General features: G+C 39.3%; 2 protein-coding genes across 2 annotated transcripts; one reads left to right on the top strand and one right to left on the bottom strand.

Annotated features, from left to right (window-relative positions):
- Nucleotides 1-312: 312 nt before the first annotated feature.
- On the top strand, nucleotides 313-12794 carry Smp_137970 (hypothetical protein; the record flags this gene model as incomplete). Its single annotated transcript, XM_018799003.1, has 8 exons — nucleotides 313-396; nucleotides 430-596; nucleotides 627-674; nucleotides 705-1005; nucleotides 1041-1228; nucleotides 1261-1528; nucleotides 4036-4205; nucleotides 11236-12794. 8 exons carry the CDS (start codon nucleotides 313-315, stop codon nucleotides 12449-12451), a joined length of 2442 nt encoding a protein of 813 aa, XP_018650836.1. The 3' UTR covers nucleotides 12452-12794.
- A 2763-nt stretch (nucleotides 12795-15557) lies between these two features.
- On the bottom strand, nucleotides 15558-18133 carry Smp_137960 (deleted in oral cancer 1/cdk2-associated protein-like; the record flags this gene model as incomplete). The annotated part of the gene is made up of 3 exons (XM_018799002.1): nucleotides 15558-15786; nucleotides 15907-15971; nucleotides 18077-18133. The coding sequence occupies 3 exons, from the start codon at nucleotides 18131-18133 to the stop codon at nucleotides 15558-15560; spliced, it is 351 nt and encodes a 116-aa protein (XP_018650835.1).
- Between the last annotated feature and the right edge of the window lie 464 nt (nucleotides 18134-18597).

Raw genomic sequence — 18597 nt, 5'->3', positions numbered from 1 at the left:
ACAGGATTGATGTTTTTTTAAAATTTCAGACGAAAGGATGAACCTATACAGTCAAAGAGCCTGAGGTTATTGAAGGAGCTGAGATGTGATCCTCATGACCTTGAATCGGAGTCAAGGGTACGTGAATTTTTGCTAGTCATTGTTTTAAAACACAAATTTACATTTTCTAAGTAAGTGAACGAAAATTTCAAATTTATCGTTTAGTTCACAATGATATATCCATTTTCAGGTAAATGTTATGATTTATATATAGTTTGCGATTTGGTCGTACGCGCTTACTTTAAGCGGTCGTGGTAGCAGTAAATTATTGAAATGGGAAGTTGTGACGAGGTTAGACGGATATTACGTCACTGGGAGCCATCGTTCCCTGATTGTGATGAGAGTGCTCCTGCAGAGGTACTAAATGTTTCAAACTTTACACAGGTATAGGTCTTTGATAGACATCCTCTATCTGCAATGATGATTAGTGCCGACAGTGAATGCGGAAGGAAAGATAATCTTGTACTAATTTTAAATTCTTGGAAGTCCGAATGGTATCGGGAAGGAGTTCAAGTTCCTGTGAAGGATGCTAGCAACCAACCTAGACCTGTCTATAAGTGAGTTTGTGAATGAAACTGTTACTTTAGGAAACTTGACGTTTCATGCCCAAAGAGACGTTGTCCTCGATTTATTATGTAAGTTACATCTTTGTTTTATCCCAGAAGGCCTGAAAAACTTCGAGTTGAATCTACTGATGGTAACTTCAACGAAACCACTCATATGTTGGTTAAGAAGAGAAAAAATGCTCCATATTACAACGTCGATGATTTAGATTACTCGTGGATTGCAACTGTAAACGAAGAAAGAGAATGCTTGGGTCAAGTACTTGTTGAGGACTGGATGCTTGAGAAGGTCATCAGTGCACTGGAGTATCTTACTTATGTTAAGATGCGTGAGAAAATTAAGGAGATAGACGTGCAGTCTTTAGAATTCGATGAAAATGCTAGATGTGACATATGTTTATCGGTTTGTAGTTTATGTAATACCTTTATTTGGTCTAGTTTGAAGGTGAGGATGGAAACGAATTGGTCTTTTGTGATGGTTGCTTCCTATGTGTTCATCAGGCGTGTTATGGCATTCTTCAAATCCCTGAAGGATCCTGGATGTGTCGACAGTGTGAGGCGGGTGTCAAATCAACCACCCCCTGCAGCTTATGTCCGAACACTGGTGGGGCTATGAAACTTTCAGAGTATGTTGTATGTCATAGAATCATTTTCTTAGTGACGGACAACGCTGGTGCCATGTAAGCTGTGCCTTGTGGGTTCCAGAAGTTGGGTTTGGTGACGTCGAAATGATGGAGCCCATTATAAAACTAGACAATATACCACAAGCTAGACGAAACCTTTTGTGTTCAATATGTCGTTCACGCTATGGTGCTCCTGTACAGTGTTCTAGTGTTAAGTGTAAGACAGCATTCCATGTCACATGCGCGTTCCAAAGCAACCTCGTCATGCGCCAAGAGCTTGTCGACAAGGATGTGCGCTTAATAGTAGGTCTGTTTTTTTAAGTGAGGGTAATATTATGATATTGCACGCACTGCATTTTCTGTTTTCAAATTACACTTATTTACGTCAAGAAAAGCAATAGGTTTTTCGCCCAGACTTTTAGTTGTCAGGTGTTATAATCACAAATCGTTTTCAATGTTTCAGCCTTTATAATGAGCCTCCCTGGACCTCATTTCAAATCTAGGATAACTTAGAGTTCACTTAGTTTTGTTCTACTTGTTAAATACCATTGATCGTAGATGCTTGTTTGACGTTTCCTCATCAACTTTAGTCTAACTGGTCACCTTAACTCCTTTTGCAACACAAACTTTGTAATTGTGCTAGGAGAACATCTAACAGGTGGTTTTTCTATTACAATAGTTATCCAAAGAAAGTTTGTTTTTTAGGTGTATCCCAATTAAGGCGATGGAGAATTTTCTTATGTCAGTTTCGGAAGAGGTAGAACATAACACCTCTGCTCCGTAAGGATGGTTTTCGGATCATATTACCATAATTACAACTACTAACTGACATTGTCTCACGGATCTTAACGTTGAAGTTTGCATCTCTTATCGAGGTTCTGCCCTATACTTTAATGAATTTGATTTTTGACTTTTTTTCTCCAACCCTGAGCAGTATTGGACATTGGCGTGAGTCCTATAAATCCTGTCCACTTAATAATACAAGTCCACAATTAGACAAGTGATTTTTACTTAAGCCTATTGCCCTTGGGACTTAGACATCCTATGAGAAATCTTCAATCAATTCTGTCTTGGGCTCTCCTCGCTTGTCACAAAGTGTATTCATGCTCCTAATGTCTGCCTCCAGTTTCCGTAATGTGTCGTGTCCGCCTCCTGTCTCTTTCCTTAATTTCTTCCTCAGTTGGTCGCCGGTTTGTCCTCTGCCACAGTCGATTATTCCTGATGGTCTCCGACTAATGAATCTGGAGCATTTTGCCTAAACGGCTTTCTATAAATACCTATAATTTTTTGTTGTGATATCTCTCTAAGCTTCAGCCTCGTACAGTATAACTTTGAATCTTCGTTTTGATAATTCGGACTTTGCTATTGGGTGGTAGTTCTTTTGAGTTCCAGATATTCTCCCGTTGTAGGAATATTACCCTTGTTCTCTCAATCCATACCTTGACATGCTCGTCATATTCTCATTGTTTATCAATGATACTGTTTAGGTACTTAAACGTTTCCGTCTGTTCCAGAACTTCAAAATCAGGTATGATTTGGACGGTGTCGTTGTGTTGTACTTCAAAACCATGGCTTTCCCTTGTGAATACTGTGGCACACTGTTGCGAAAGCTGCTGCTACACTGGCCATCTTCATTTGCATTTGTTGTTGTGTATTAAATGGAAAGGCTAAGTAATCTGCTAAGTTCAAGCCGTCCAATCACATCCAGAGTATCCACTGTATTCCGTGCTTATTATGAGATGTAGAGGTCTTCATAATCCAGTCGATACCTAGCAAAAAAGGAAATGGAGAGATTAGACAGTTTTGTGCGCTTTTCTTAGCGAGTTTCTTCTTACGATGTTGAGTTGCTAATCCCACACCTAACCCTGCATTTTAGCTGGAGTTGGGACCGGGAATTACCATAGAGTGACTCCAGGAAAAGTCTGACTTACTACAATCCCTATAAATTTTTACATAACTCCAAAATCAAACTGAAATTCGGTGCAAACCTTGATATTGATTGCGAGGTCGAACCATTCCCTTTTATTTATTTGTGAATAACATGGTTGTAAGCTACCACACATAGGCCCTAAATGCCCTGGTACGGCCGAGGGTGGGGAGAGTTCGCTCTCCTTCAAATGCTCTCACATGGCCACGCGTATACAGCCACCTCCATGGAAGTCCTACTCACTGCTCTCTCGAGGCGAGGGTGTTATCTACAAAATCGAGAGGACGAAAAACGAGTTTTTGGCGTCTTAACTGGATTGTTGGACACGAAGGATCCACCTAGGGGAGTTGAAAGACTTATTCAAAACAAATGGTGCACACAAGCTCCAGGATCCTAAGGGAACAAATGGCGTATGAACCTATTGTTGGCTACCGGCTACCATGGGACTGCAACTCCTAATGTTTCTCCACTCTCTGTGAATTGGACATCTATGTCAAAGGCTTGGAGAACGCCCTCCTAAGATAACAACGTGCTTCGTTTTAAGCTCCCGGGCAGCATGTATATTCGGTGCTCCCTTGTTCCAATGTTTGTGTGTTGAAATAAATAATGAAAAAGTAATCACACATAACTTGGTTACCTAGTAGCATTAATGCATCGCCTTGCATTTGACCGGTTCTAAGCTCATATTAAGGACCAAATTCTCCTTTGAAGAGTGCATAAGATTCATATTTTATTAATTATATGGCTAACCAAAGCTACTCTCAGTAACATACATATATCATATTTAAACAAGGATGTTATCGTATTCTGTTCTTTTTTAAACGTTTTGATAGGTTCTAGGAGTTTTCATAAAGCTTAATTTTATCTTCTGAACGTACTTTAGGGGTTGTGTTGGAAGCATTCCCGAAAAGAGCAACAGTCAGCAACTCACCATTCTTCTGCTAGTTGTGATTCAAATTCCTTTCGCGCTCCGAATTCTCCTATCAAGGTACATGATGCAAATCAAAACTTCGGGAGTGGAATGCAACCAGTAGCCTTAACGCGTAAACAAAGGTCAGTTCTCCTTAATTCCTATATGTACACTCTACCTTAACGGATATCGTTCGCGCTAAATGAAAAATTTTTTGTAGTTTTAATCTAGTCCAATTTTTATTTCTATACAAAATTCATCTGTTTGCTCTGAATTATGAAAACTTGAAGTATTTTGTGTTTACTTTTATATTCACAGCATTTCCTGTTTTGATCTTATGTATATAAGTCTTTGAAATGATCCTCTAGACTAATCACATAAGTCCAGCTTCTTTTTTATTTTTATGCTCTAAAAGTGTTAGTTGTAGATACTAATTTTAATTGGCGAAAATTTCGATTAAATGAATTCCAATCAACGCGAGTGTAAAAATGTTTGAGATGCGATTTTCACCTAAATTATCGTTACAAGACTGATCTACACTAGTGCTTTATTTGACAATAAAGAGTAAAACAGTCATGTCTCAGGTCACTAAGATCACCTCCAACCCGATTTCCTTTTCAGGTACCTCTGGAAGGACCCTTCCACAGTGTGGGCAACCGGGAAGTGATAATCGCCCTCATACCTCTAACAGCACTCAAGACCACTGTATTCATAATCAATATCCCTCTTCATTCCCTATTATTCCTCCCACCTCGACATTCAACTCTAAACTTTCTCTTTTGACTTCCTCTTCAAGTGTCACCATGGCCAACGATTCCAGTGCGCGAATCACTGTCTCAGTTCTACTGAAACCTCGCTCCAAGCTACACATTGGAGCCTTCAACGCACACACCTTATGTCAAATCGGCCAGCAGGCCTCCTTGGCTTAAACCCTAGAATCTCGTACCATTGATGTATGCCGTGTCTTCGAAACACACATACAGGATCCTAGTATGGTAATTCATTTGACCTCACCTCTCCAAAACGGAGAGCCGACGTGATACACACTCCGTGTATCTGGTGTCTCGATAGTTAGTTCTCGTGGGCTGACGGGTGTAGACATGACACTAAGTACGAAGGCAGAATAAGCACTATTAGAATGGATTCACGGTAACAGTCGCCTGTGCTGTCCAGCTAAACGGTTCCTTTAGAACTCGAAAAGATATGGACACACGTCGTTGTCTTTTCGTCTTTTCTGCTAGCGCTCCCACTGACTGCAGACCGGATGAAGTGAAAGATGACTTTCTACAGAAAGCTCTCTAAACTTCTTCAAAAAGCTAAACGCTCGGACATAGTACTCGTTGTAGGTGACTTTAATGCTGAGGTAGGTAGCTTAAGCCAAACAGAAAGACATTTAGGTGGGTATTTTAGTATTCCGGCTCAGCGAACAGATATTGGTGATCGTCTGCTGCAACTGTGATCAGACAATCGTTTATTTTTAGCGAGCACTAATTTTAAGCATAAGGAGAGACATCGTCTAACATGGGGACCCCTTGCACCAAACAAACGATGCACTAAAATAGACCGTATTGTCATCAGTCATCGTTGGAGAGGCTCGATAGAAGACTGTCGCTCTTTCTTGAGTACATGTTTAGACTCTGATCACGCTCTAATACAAGCACGCATTTGTTTGCGCCGAAAAGCCACATTAAGAAGACCTATTAGAGTTGAACTGAACGATGAGAAAGCCAAAAGTAGATTCCAGGAACAACCGAGGTCACACTTGTACACTTCTGAAAACGAAGCTAACCCAAATGCTGCTTGGAAAGATAGACAAACAGCTGTGGAAACAGCAGCGACAAAAGGTCACGAAAAAGTAGTGGATTTCTACTAAGTCTATTGCACTGATAGATTCTCGTAAACTCATCCCATCAGGCTCTGAACACGACGAAGAGCGTAAACAAATTAGATCTAGGTTAACTAAAAGTCTAAGGAACGATCGTGAGCAGTGGTGGGCAACGAAAACAAAAGAGATGGAAAAGGCGGCGGCTGTAGGTCACACCAGACAGCTATTCAGACTAATAGAAGAAACCGGAATTAAAAAGGCATGTGTAAGCGAAACAATCTCGGAAAAAAGCGAAACCTGTATCTGCTCTCGACCCAGACATTTAGAATGATGGGTGGACTACTTTAAGAAGCAGTTTAGCTGACCTTCAGCTACTCTACAACTACCCACTATTCCCAGAAAACCTGAATGGAACATTGAAGTAGGTCTACCTATTCTATTTGAAGTTCGGAAAGCTATAGCTAATCTGAAACGAGGAAGACCAGTTGCTTCAGATGCATTGGCTACGGAGGTCTTTAATTATGGTAGTCCAGTTTTGGCTATTAGGTTGACTAGTATTTTGGCTAAAATCTGGGAGTTGGACGTAATCTCATCTGACTGGTTGCATTCACTGATTGTCTCAATATATGAGAACGGGTAAAAATCATCCTGTGATAACCATAGGGGAGATTAGTTCGACCAATATAGCATCTAAAATACTAGCTCCAATAATTATCGGACGCCTAACAAAGACTCGTGAACTGCAAACACGAGAAAATCAGGCTGGCTTCATACCTGGTCGTGGCTGTATCTACCACATATTCACCATTCGTCAAGTTTTAGAGCACAGACATGTTTATCGGCGTCCGACAATGACAGTTTTTCTTGACTTGAAAGCAGCATTTGACTCGGTGGTACGAGAGGTCCTGTTATTTATTTATTATTTATTTATTTAAACATAAATATTGGTACAAGGAAGCACCAGATAAATATGCGCCGCACAAATCTCGTTTAATTTGTGTGAGGGTTGTGATACTGCTCAGGTGCCCAAACTGAAGCAGGTAGTTTTCTTAGGGGGTCACACCCGGAGCCTTTGACCTAAAGGTCTGATCCACAAGGCAGTGAAGCTTCGTAAGGAGATGCAGTCCCATGGTAGCCGGTGACAAACAATTGATTCATACGCCATTTTTTCCTTCAGGATACTGGAGCCCATGTGCACCATTGGTTTGGAATCAGGGTTTTCCATCTTCCCTAGGTGAACTTTCCGTGTCCACCGGTTTGGTTACAGCTCTGGACATTCGCTTTTCGTCCTCTCGATTTCGTAAACAACAGTAATGCCACGAGAAGGCAGTGAGTAGGACTTCCCTGACAGAGGCTATATACGCGTGGCCATGTGAGAGCGTTTCGAGAGGGAGAGTGGACTCTCCCCACTCTCGGCCATACCAGGGCATTTGGGGGCAGTGTGTTATTGAAAGGTGTACCTCAAGAGTACATAAATCTTGTGAAGGCTCTTTACTCGAACACTACCAGTCGAGTCAGAGGTTATGGCGAACTGTCATTAAATTTTGCAATCCAAAATGCTGTCCAACAAGGCTGTCTACTATCTCCAGTTTTGTTTAATTTCATCATAAACCTACTGCTGTAAATAACGTTCTCGTCGTCTGAATTTTCAGGAATTGACCTACCAGGAGGTCCACTTATCGACTTGGGATACTTGGTGAAGACTCTGATAGAATGCCGAGTCTTTTGGCAGCACTGAGCAACAATGCCAGGATGTTTTGGATGCGTTTCTCCCCTTCTAAATGCAAGTTGTTGCTACAGGACTAGCCTGCGTCAACACCTGAACTAAGGGTATGGAGTGAAGTAGTGAGACGCATCTACAACTTCACTGGTCTCGGAAGTCTGATCAGCTCTAATGGGCTGACGAACTCTCTGTACGGATTCAGAAAACTCGTTTGACTGTGCGGCAGTTCGTTCTGTTCTACTTTACGGCTGCGAAACGTGGCCATTAGGAGTAGAAGATACTCGTAAGTTACTAGTATTTGATCACAGATGCCTTAGAAATATTGCTCGCATCTGCTGGGATAACCAGGTAAGTAGTAGTGAGGTTAGACGCAGGGTATTAGGAAATGATGGTAAATCAGTTGATGAGGTCATGAATCTTCATCGACTGAGATGGTTGGGCCACGTGTTACGTATGCCTGAACACCGATTACCACGACGTGCGATGCTGACTAGTGTTGAAGATGGTTGGAAGAGAGTTAGGGGCGGCCAAACCAAAACATGGCATCAGTGCTTGAAGTCACTAACTTCCTATCTGAGCCGTGTCGGTAGATGCAGACTACTTGGTTAGAGTGCGTGTAACTATTGTACCGAATAGTTGGAGACTGGGTGACATGACTCAGAATCGATCACAATGGTGTAGGTGTATACACTCTTTGTCTTTCCTCAAACCGTGAGATTAAAATTGCTTTATACCTTTCTTTCTACGAACTAATTCTTCTTGTATTATATCCTTATACACAATCTTTCTTTTATATATTACTACCATTGAAGTAACTACTTCTATGAATTTGCTGTTCACCTTGTTTTGTTATTGAGGTGCGGCAACTTGGATCGATGGATATATGTGCCTGGTCCTGCGTTGTGATTGACTGATATCAGGTCCTCGTTTATCGCTTAAGATGTAAATAATTCGAAATTAGTGCAAGTCATCGCGCAAGTACGGGATTTTAGACTATTTTATATCAAATCCTCCACACAATATAAAGTGGTAACTCTTCTATAACTATCGTGAGGTTGGAGTACGTAGTAGTCTAGCTCATGTGATGTCGATATGTATTTCACAATTTCTCATCAAAATTTATTCAGTCAGTCAGTCAGCTACAACGTAGGACCAGGCACATATATGCATCGGTCAAAGTTGCCATACCTCGTTAGCACAACATGATCAACACCGGATTCATAGAAGTAGTTAATTTAGTGGTGGTAGTATATAAAGAAAGGTTGTATATAAGGATATAGTATAGGAAGGAAAAAAGTTATGAAGCAATTTTAATCTCAAGGTTAAGGGAAGATAAAGAGTGTATACACCTACGCCATTGTGATCGATTCTGAGTCATGTCACCCAGAGTCTCCAACCATTGGTTACGATAGTCACGCGGACCCCAACCAAGTAGTCTGCATCTGCTAACATGGCTCAGACTAGAAGTTAGTGACTTCAAGCACTGATGCCATGTTTCGGTTTGGCCGCCCCTAACTCTCTTCCAACCATCCCCAATACTAGTCAGCATTGCGCGTCGTGATAATCGGTGTTCAGGCATACGTAACACGTGGCCCAACCATCTCAGTCGATGAAGATTCATGACCTCATCAACTGATTTACCATCACTTCCTAATACCCTGAGTCTAACCTCACTATTACTTACCTGGTTATCCCAGCAGATGCGAGCAACATTTCTAAGGCATCTGTGATCAAATACTAGTAACTTACGAGTATCTTCTACTCCTAATGGCCACGTTTCGCAGCCGTAAAGTAGAACAGAGCGAACTGCTGCGCAGTGTACTCGTCCCTTAATTGATAGACGGATATCTCGTCTTCGCCATAGGTGACGTAAGTTGACAAAAGCCAAACGAGCTTTTTGAATCCGTGCTGAGATTTCGTCAGACACCAACCCATTAGGGCTGATCAGACTTCCAAGATAAATGAAGTTGTCGATGCGTTCGACTACTTCACTCCCTATCCTTAGTTCAGGTGTTGACGCAGACCAGTCCTGGAGTAACAATTTACATTTAGATGGGGAGAAAGCATCCAAAACGTCCTGGCATTATTACTCAGTTCTAACAGAAGACTCTGTATTTTGCCAGCGTCTTCACCAAACAGGACTATGTCATCTGCGTATTCTAAGTCGCTTAGTGGAGCCCCTGGTAGGAGATCAATTCCTGAAAATTCAGTCGACGAGAGTGTCATTTCCAGCAACAGGTCTATAATGAAGTTAAACAAAAATGGGGATAGTGGACAGCCTTGACGGACACCACTTGAGGCTGTAAAATCATATGACAGTTCGCCATAAGCTCTCACTCGACTGGTAGTGTTCGAGTAAAGAGCCTTCACAAGGTTTATGTACTTCTGAGATACACCTTTAAATGACAGAACCTCTAGGTCTACATAGTCAAATGCTGCTTTCAAGTCAAGAAAAACTGTCATTGTCGGACGCCGATAAACATGTCTGTGCTCTAAAACTTGACGAATGGTGAATATGTGGTAGATACAGCCACGACCAGGTATGAAGCCAGCCTGATTTTCTCGTGTTTGCAGTTCACGAGTCTTTGTTAGGCGTCCGATAATTATTGGAGCTAGTATTTTAGATGCTATATTGGTCGAACTAATCTCCCCTATGGTTATCACAGGATGATTTTTACCCGTTCTCATATATTGAGACAATCAGTGAATGCAACCAGTCAGATGAGATTACGTCCAACTCCCAGATTTTAGCCAAAATACTAGTCAACCTAATAGCCAAAACTGGACTACCATAATTAAAGACCTCCGTAGCCAATGCATCTGAAGCAACTGGTCTTCCTCGTTTCAGATTAGCTATAGCTTTCCGAACTTCAAATAGAATAGGTAGACCTACTTCAATGTTCCATTCAGGTTTTCTGGGAATAGTGGGTAGTTGTAGAGTAGCTGAAGGTCAGCTAAACTGCTTCTTAAAGTAGTCCACCCATCATTCTAAATGTCTGGGTCGAGAGCAGATACAGGTTTCGCTTTTTTCCGAGATTGTTTCGCTTACACATGCCTTTTTAATTCCGGTTTCTTCTATTAGTCTGAATAGCTGTCTGGTGTGACCTACAGCCGCCGCCTTTTCCATCTCTTTTGTTTTCGTTGCCCACCACTGCTCACGATCGTTCCTTAGACTTTTAGTTAACCTAGATCTAATTTGTTTACGCTCTTCGTCGTGTTCAGAGCCTGATGGGATGAGTTTACGAGAATCTATCAGTGCAATAGACTTAGAAGAAATCCACTGGTTTTTTGGAACCCTATGGTTTAAATAACTAATAGATGTTACTGCTGTTTCCACAGCTGTTCGTATGTCTTTCCAAGCAGCACCTGAGTCAGTCTCGTTTACAGAACTGCCTAGATGTGAAGTCAGTTGTTTCTGGAATTCGCATTTGGCTTTCTCGTCCTCCAGTTCAATCCTAATGGGTCTTCTTAGTGTAGTTTTCCTGCGTCCATTGAGGCGCAGACAAATGCACGCTCGTATTAATTTATTATTTTAATTAATTTAATTAATTTATTATTTTTGATCCACTCAGTTTTCATATAAATTCGCATTAATGTTATGGTTTTGCATTCTTTTTATACACAGACTCCTTGAACTGGAGTGTAATTTTCATAATTTGGTGCAAGAGTCCCACTTGAATATCTGGTTGGATAATGACTCCATGAAAATGCACTTGGGAAATTCAGCTTTTCTAAATGAAGGTGAACATAGACACGTTCCTAATGACATTCGTGCAGCCATTTTCGTTTACTGGCGTTTAAAAAGGCGGGCAAACTTTAACCAACCACTAGTCAATCCAGCTCCATTAACTTGGAAAGAAAGTGCTGATCAAGTAGCTGCCACGACCAAGGAAGAACTAGCCCGAGTAGAACGCGCTAATTCTGATATGAAAGCATTTGAGTCATTCAAACGTATTAGATTCGGTCTTGACAGGGCTAGATTAATGGCAGATATGGTCTTGCAAAGAGAACGACGGAAATTAGCTCTGTTTAAGAGAATGTGGCGTATATCTGAAATCCAATTGTCTGCTCTTGAAAAACAAAACAGTCTAATATCTAGTGAATTACTCCGGACTGCTCATATCGGTGAATCTGTTTATGATAATTGGGAATTGTTTTTAGCTTATAATAATCCTTCGCGTCAGCGTGTTGATCAGGGTAAAAATATGTCCCACATTAGTGAATCAAATAACGAGTCGAAGTCTTCACCTGTTTATACTGTTAATGAAAACAACTCTAGTTTTTCGCAGACTTCTATGCCTAATGCAACTATAAAAGTAAACGAAAGCATCGATTCATTCAATATTAGTGCTATTCCTAAAGAATGTCTCATTGTTTCCGATACAATTAAACAGAGACTTCGTTCTGCGTTAACATTAGTCGCGGAAAATTGTAATATGTGGAGAGCAGACAAACATGTAGAAAGTCCCAATCATAAGCGTAAAACGAACAATCATTATATCAAATCACATAAGTCTCTTTCACTTAATCGATTTGAACGTTCACCCTCAAGATCTCATTGTTCTTCACCATTAACTTCATCAACTAAAATAAATAAGCCATCAGAAAATGATATGCCTATTGTTCAAGTGAAATTATCGCCAATTTCAGATAAAGCATCATTTAATTATGTTAAAAATGTAAATAGTAGTAATAATAATGAATGTACACCTACAAGAAAACGTAAACACTTGAATAGTTCTAACTCAGTATTCGAACAATCACCACCTAGTCATTCTATTCCTGTTCTTACTAAATTAGCAATGATTACTTTATCACCTGGAGCTGCTAAATTTCTATGAGCCTTTCTTTCACACAAGATTTTAGCTATATAATTTCTCTGATCTTGTATATATAATATACTGTATAATTGTATTATATGGTTAGAACTTATCATTGAACATATCTCTTTTATATCCTGTACATAATTTTGTTTACTTTCTCAGATAATTTGTTTTCTGTTAAATTGGTTTTATTACTTCACGATAACACTATGTATGGCGATCTATTCTGTAATCCTTTCAACATATTGTTATCGTGTTAATATTTTATTTTTTTGCTTTCTATGTATTGTTTCTGAGATATTTTGTTACACATGTTTCTTCATGTATTCGATACTTGCAAAAACAAAGAGTTTGTAACATTATTTCCCATTGTTTTTTTTAGGTAACTGTGACTGTCTCGTGTTTTGGTTAACCAAAAGCAGAGATGTTTTGGAAACTGTAACATGTTAGAAATTCTAGCATAAGTGTTATCCATAGATAGCATAATTATTAATTGACGCTGTTTCCAGTTGACTTACACTTATAGATTGTTAACATTAATATCTCTCGGATATATATTTTGAGGCTTATAAGTCGTTGAGCACAACTTTGTTTTTTAAGATTCACGATCTAGGTCCGAAAAAAACTTGGCACTACGCCTCTGATGTAGTCGTTTTATTTGATAGTAGAGTTCTAGTAAATAATCGCTTGATGCTTTTATAAATAAAGTTGCTCGTATGGAAATGATTCATGAAATGTGGATTATGTGTAGTACCGTCCTTATTAATCAGAATAGATTGCTCACTTAAATCTAATCACAAAAGTGTATTCAAAATAAATTGCTAGTCCAATAAGTAAAGTATACTGATAAATAGTTTGAAAGCATGTTGAAAGTTATGCTGTTTTTTCATTAACCGTACTGAAGTAGCAAATAGGAACAAAGTAAACAGTCTTCTGTTCAACGTACAAATGCCTAGATCTGGGACAATTCTAGCTTACGAACCACCGATTTCGGCATGAGCGATTCTAAATGTTCTGGAAAAAGCTGCGACTGTGTTCACTGGACGACAATACTGAGAACAAACCAAGCATCTAGTAGAACATTTGAGCCGATTCACTCGCTAAACATAGATTGAATTTTAGTTACTGATTAGCTTCAGTGGACAACATGCATCATTCGTTAAATACTTCGATCTGTTTGGTTACAATAATATTATCTGGTTTATTATCAACGATATACATTCAGCCTAATTAGATTTAAGGAATTAAATTGAGGCAGAACAAGATCTATTAGAAACGCAACTTCTGGACATATCCCCAATCGTCTTCCAGTTCGTAATTTTATTTGTAACTAACCGAGCTTCATTTTCACACTATACTAGCTTTTGTCGATTTGTAAACTTTTCGCTTCTAGTCTATGGTCTTATACTACTGTCAGTGTCCTTTCTGCGTGTGACATGTATATGGAACGCCTTGTACAATATTTCGACGGTGAGACTATGACATATGGACTTAGGATAACAGATTTGACTAAATAGCGTTTTGGCATTTCAGCTGATATCAGTTCGTGATGAAAACCTTAGTTCTAATCCCTAACCTTAATCACCAACTATAAATCATAATCTTTATTCTTCACATAGGTTTATAACCCTCATTTAGCTCTAGTAAGTTGGTGGATATTCCCAAGGCCACTTTAGAGTCGCTCAAAGGTCGTCCATAAATTATAATCTTGCCGAAAAGTTTATTTTTATTGTGACTACCAGCTGAGCGGAAGATAATTTATGTATTTGGAGAGTGTCGCTAATAAGATCGTTGGTTTATATCCGCACCTAACTACAAAATGTTTATGTAGTGTTCTATTATCACCTTTATTAATAACTCATGTTTCTGTTCCTGTGAACTTATTGGAAACCAATATGCTCGTTGACAACTGCGGGAATATTATAAACACAAGCCATTATCCCAATTAGTCTTAAGAACAGTTAGGTCTTTATTTCGGCTACAAGCAGAAAAATGGATTTCTCATAGTATTCGAAAATTCCCTGTTTTACCATTCAGAACTTTGGAAATGGGTCCCGCTGCATACAATCTCTGATCGTATCCTTTAAAAAGTTTACAATTAATTCTCGCCTTGTGTGTTTACAGCGTTTCCAATAGAAGTGCAGTACATAATTACCAACCCCAAATGTCTTGGAATGCCTGACGATAAAGTATTTTCACTTTTCTTTTCGAAATAATCTTAAACGCCTTGTGAATTTTTAGCTTATCAGGGAGACCCTACATACTGCTTCAGTGCGGGAGCGAACGCTATTTGAATAAATTTTGTCGCCAGGTATATGAGACTCCATCTTCTAACATAGTGCAAATATTTTGTAGATTAGGCTCTTAGGTACGGCGTCCGAGGAGTGGCCCACTGAGAATATAACTTGCTTCCGTCTGGGCATTAAGATAGTATCTTCTAGCAACAGTGTCCTAATTTTTGGACGGAGTAACCATTTCACCTATTCCGTGAAAGAAATATTAGAGATACCTTACAGTCATATGTACAATTGTGATATTAGTTATTTATTTTGTACTTCTAATAAGTAACTGGGAACTTTTACCGATGTACACATGTACTGATATGAATGTCTGGCGATCGTCTATTTGGTCTAAATACTATAATTTTGGTTCAAGAAATTTTTTGACATACATGTACGATGATATATATATATATACTTGAGATTCATTCATATAAGTTATCTTTGCTTTGTCCGCCTGATTGCTTTGCTTGAGGACAAGCAAATACATGTAATACATGCAATACAACTTTGTGTTACAGCTTATTTGTTATGACACTGAATGCAAGCGTAATCCTTAAGGTGTTTAATTCAGTTAACCGTACGAAGTTAAGCTAAGTAAACATTAGCAACAAGAAGTTGATAAGTCTATACCCACATTCTCAGTCCACTTGTATATGACAACGAAACGAGTACAGAAGACTTATAGATATCCCGAAGTCATTTTAACGTTGAAAGAAACTGATCTACGCGGAAAACATATTGTGGAACGAACTCACAATGCACATTATGAGTTGAAAAGCAAAAGACGAGAGTTTGTTTTGTTTATTTAAGAATACAATGAATAAAGGATAAAAGAAAAAATACTATGCTTTCATAACACGTTCAAGTTCTGAAACACATTCTCTGACTAAAATCCTAGCAGTGTGAATATTCTTTTTTAGTCTTTCTGCGGCATTTTTGTTATTGGCGTAGGTTGGTTTAATATCTCGTCCCATTTCTTCAATGACTTGCAATAAATGTGCGTATTTATTTAAATCATCCATCGGAGGCATCATCGGATAATTGACTGGAATGCTTGTATTTTGTGTCATTCTAAGCGACAAAGAAAACCAACAAGACATAAATCAGAAAGTAAAAGCTGGCTTGTTATTAATGTATTGTGCGATGAAATTTATTTGACTGACTCCATTTGACATAAGGCCGTTAGTGTACCTTTCTTTTCGACGAACTAGCATACTATCCGCGCTATAATATAAAATATATGTACTTAACATCAACTGTAGATGGAACTAATGTACTAAGTATAGGTTGCGACAACGCCCTAAGTGTCATATTATTCAAATTTTTGAGCTTATTATTGCGATTATCATGTAGATAACAAGCAAGTAGTTTACACTTTTCCACAGGGCTTATAGCAGTAATCAGTGACTGCACGGGCTTAAGCCAAGTCTTGGTTTAGGAACCCTTAGCCTTCTTTTTAAACCACCCCTGCTTCGCCTGTACTGGCCACTAAAGTAGGGACCTGGTGAACACGAATAGCGTCTTAAGCACATCAGTCGATGAAAATTTACGGGATGAAGTGGTCTGCTATTTTGGAATATTATCTTGACCGTGTGATGAAGTAGTGAATTATGGAGATGCACAGGTAGTAAGGATCAAAAGGAACGAATAAAATCGGTAGACAGAAAATAAAAACTAATTTTTAAGACCAAGGTTTGGAGGAAGACAAAGAATAAATCTTGGTGAACTCTGTTGTTCGACTGTATGCAGGATTCGAACACTTGGATCTTGAGGACGTGGTTTTGAGTGCGAATCCAGAATAACATGGAGTAACTTACCCAATTGGAATAGTTAGCACAAGTGATATATGCAGGGGAATTCTAGGATTTTAGCGACAGGTTGGGTTGTGAATAAGATTAGCGTAAGTACTTTCAGGACAATCATAATAATGTGGGTTACTTACTAAACACAGGTTTATGTGTTAGGCTTTAAGCTTCCTTTTTTATGAGTACCAGTAATACTATCCGGCTACCCATACAAGCAGTGGCACAGGGTTCCAACTTCCAGTCTACTAGTTGAAAGTTGAGTAATCCGGTCACAACCACTTTCGTAAGATGTGTGGGCGGTTGCCACTACTGGAATGGAGACTAAGTAAAGGTCTAGATGGCCACAGCCCCCGGAAAGTTACTCAAGCAGTTACTCTCGTAAGATTGACTTAGAAATTATTAATTCTTATCACTAGCATTGAAAATCTGTGAGAACGTTGAGGATTTATTTATGCGATTGCACTAACCCACTATTCTGCCTTGAGGGGGATAAATCACTGGAACTTCATGGGAAATGCCATACACACTTGTTAAACGTTACCTTGTGAAAGCCAGATGGATGTAGTGTATACGAGGAGTAAACATTACGACTGTATACAAACCAAGATTAGTGCAAGCCACACCAATCATCGAAGTAGTTAGAGACTAAATATCAAATCCTCGAATCAAGTGGTAAAACTGTCTTTGTGGGCACATAGTGTAATAACATTTCGTAACACCATTAGAATCATTACAGTAAACATTTGTGACAAGGGTAGAGTGACGCTGAATATACACTCCCAAAGGAATAAAACTTGGAACAACAACTCCAACATTTTACGAACTTAACAACAACCCCACTTAGGACTAATGAGACGCACACTAACTATTAAAGTACATTTGTAACGAGCTAGTTTCAATCAGTCAATTAACTTGTAATTTGGTCTTAATGCTAACAGGCAGCTGAAGATCCTTTGCAACGTCCACCGAAGTTATAACCCGAGTTCATAGAAATCTAGCCACTTAGTTGCAGTAACCTAAACAAACAAGGGATGGGAAGAAAATGCGAAATTAAGGGGAATCCCGAAAAAGTCTTTATATATTGGTGTGAATATAAGCGGCAATTTGACGTATTGTCGCCTTTTTCCCAGCCCAGGTAGATAGAGAACTATCTCATGAGATCTTTCGCAAAAGTTACCCATTGAAGGGAAATGATCGAAATTGAAACCTTAGCAACCCCTCCAAAAAGTCTACTTTTCATCAAAATTAACGTTATTGACACTAGTTAATGAATGAATTAAACATAAATTGCTGTTTCTATGGGGCCTGGGCCATGTACAATTCAAAACCATATAGTTATGCTGCTTATGGAAGCGCTGAAAAATTATTTGGCGACGTTCTTGTCAAAACCACACGGGCTAAAAACAAATAAGATCACTGAAAATTACTTTGACAAAACGATGACCAAAAGCAGCTGCAAGACCAGATACAACCTTGATTTAATATATAGCGCTGTTTCCAATATCCAATCACAATGTCCAAAGCTTATTTGAGAGCACGTATTTCTTTACTCTTACTTCCCACTTTTCATGAGCGATTCCAGATATTAGGAAGATTCCAGTGTCTTCATTCATTTGACTGCAACAGCTTCTGTAAATACAAATGATAATGTGCATTCAATATATTTTGAGGAAAAATCATTTGTTTTCAAAGTGATCTAGAGGCTTAAGCCAGGTTTTTCCCCCTGGCTGATTATCCCTGATCAAAAAACAACCAAACGAATACTGACCAAAGGCCGAAGTACTAGAAACAGTGTATAATGTTAAGCAAAGATGGATAGTGGCTAGCAGTTGAATCCAGGACACGCGTTTCGTCCCATTTGGGACTCGTCAGCTGGATGTGCCTGCATCTCAGAGTTGATGTTCACTCTGGGACTCGAACCCAGTGCCTTTCGCTTCAAACTCCATCGCGTCATACACTTAGCTACTGAGTCCTGATAGCCACTCGCTTGTGCAATGTGGTGAAGTTGAAATTTACTTAGTGTTGTTTGTTTGGATCTTGTCATTGATGTTTTTAGGACTGCAACTGGTCAGTCTCT

Source organism: Schistosoma mansoni, chromosome 3 (genome assembly GCF_000237925.1).
Source record: "Schistosoma mansoni strain Puerto Rico chromosome 3, complete genome".
NCBI classification, from domain to species: Eukaryota; Metazoa; Platyhelminthes; class Trematoda; order Strigeidida; family Schistosomatidae; genus Schistosoma; species Schistosoma mansoni.
This window is presented reverse-complemented; position numbering and strand designations above follow the sequence as displayed.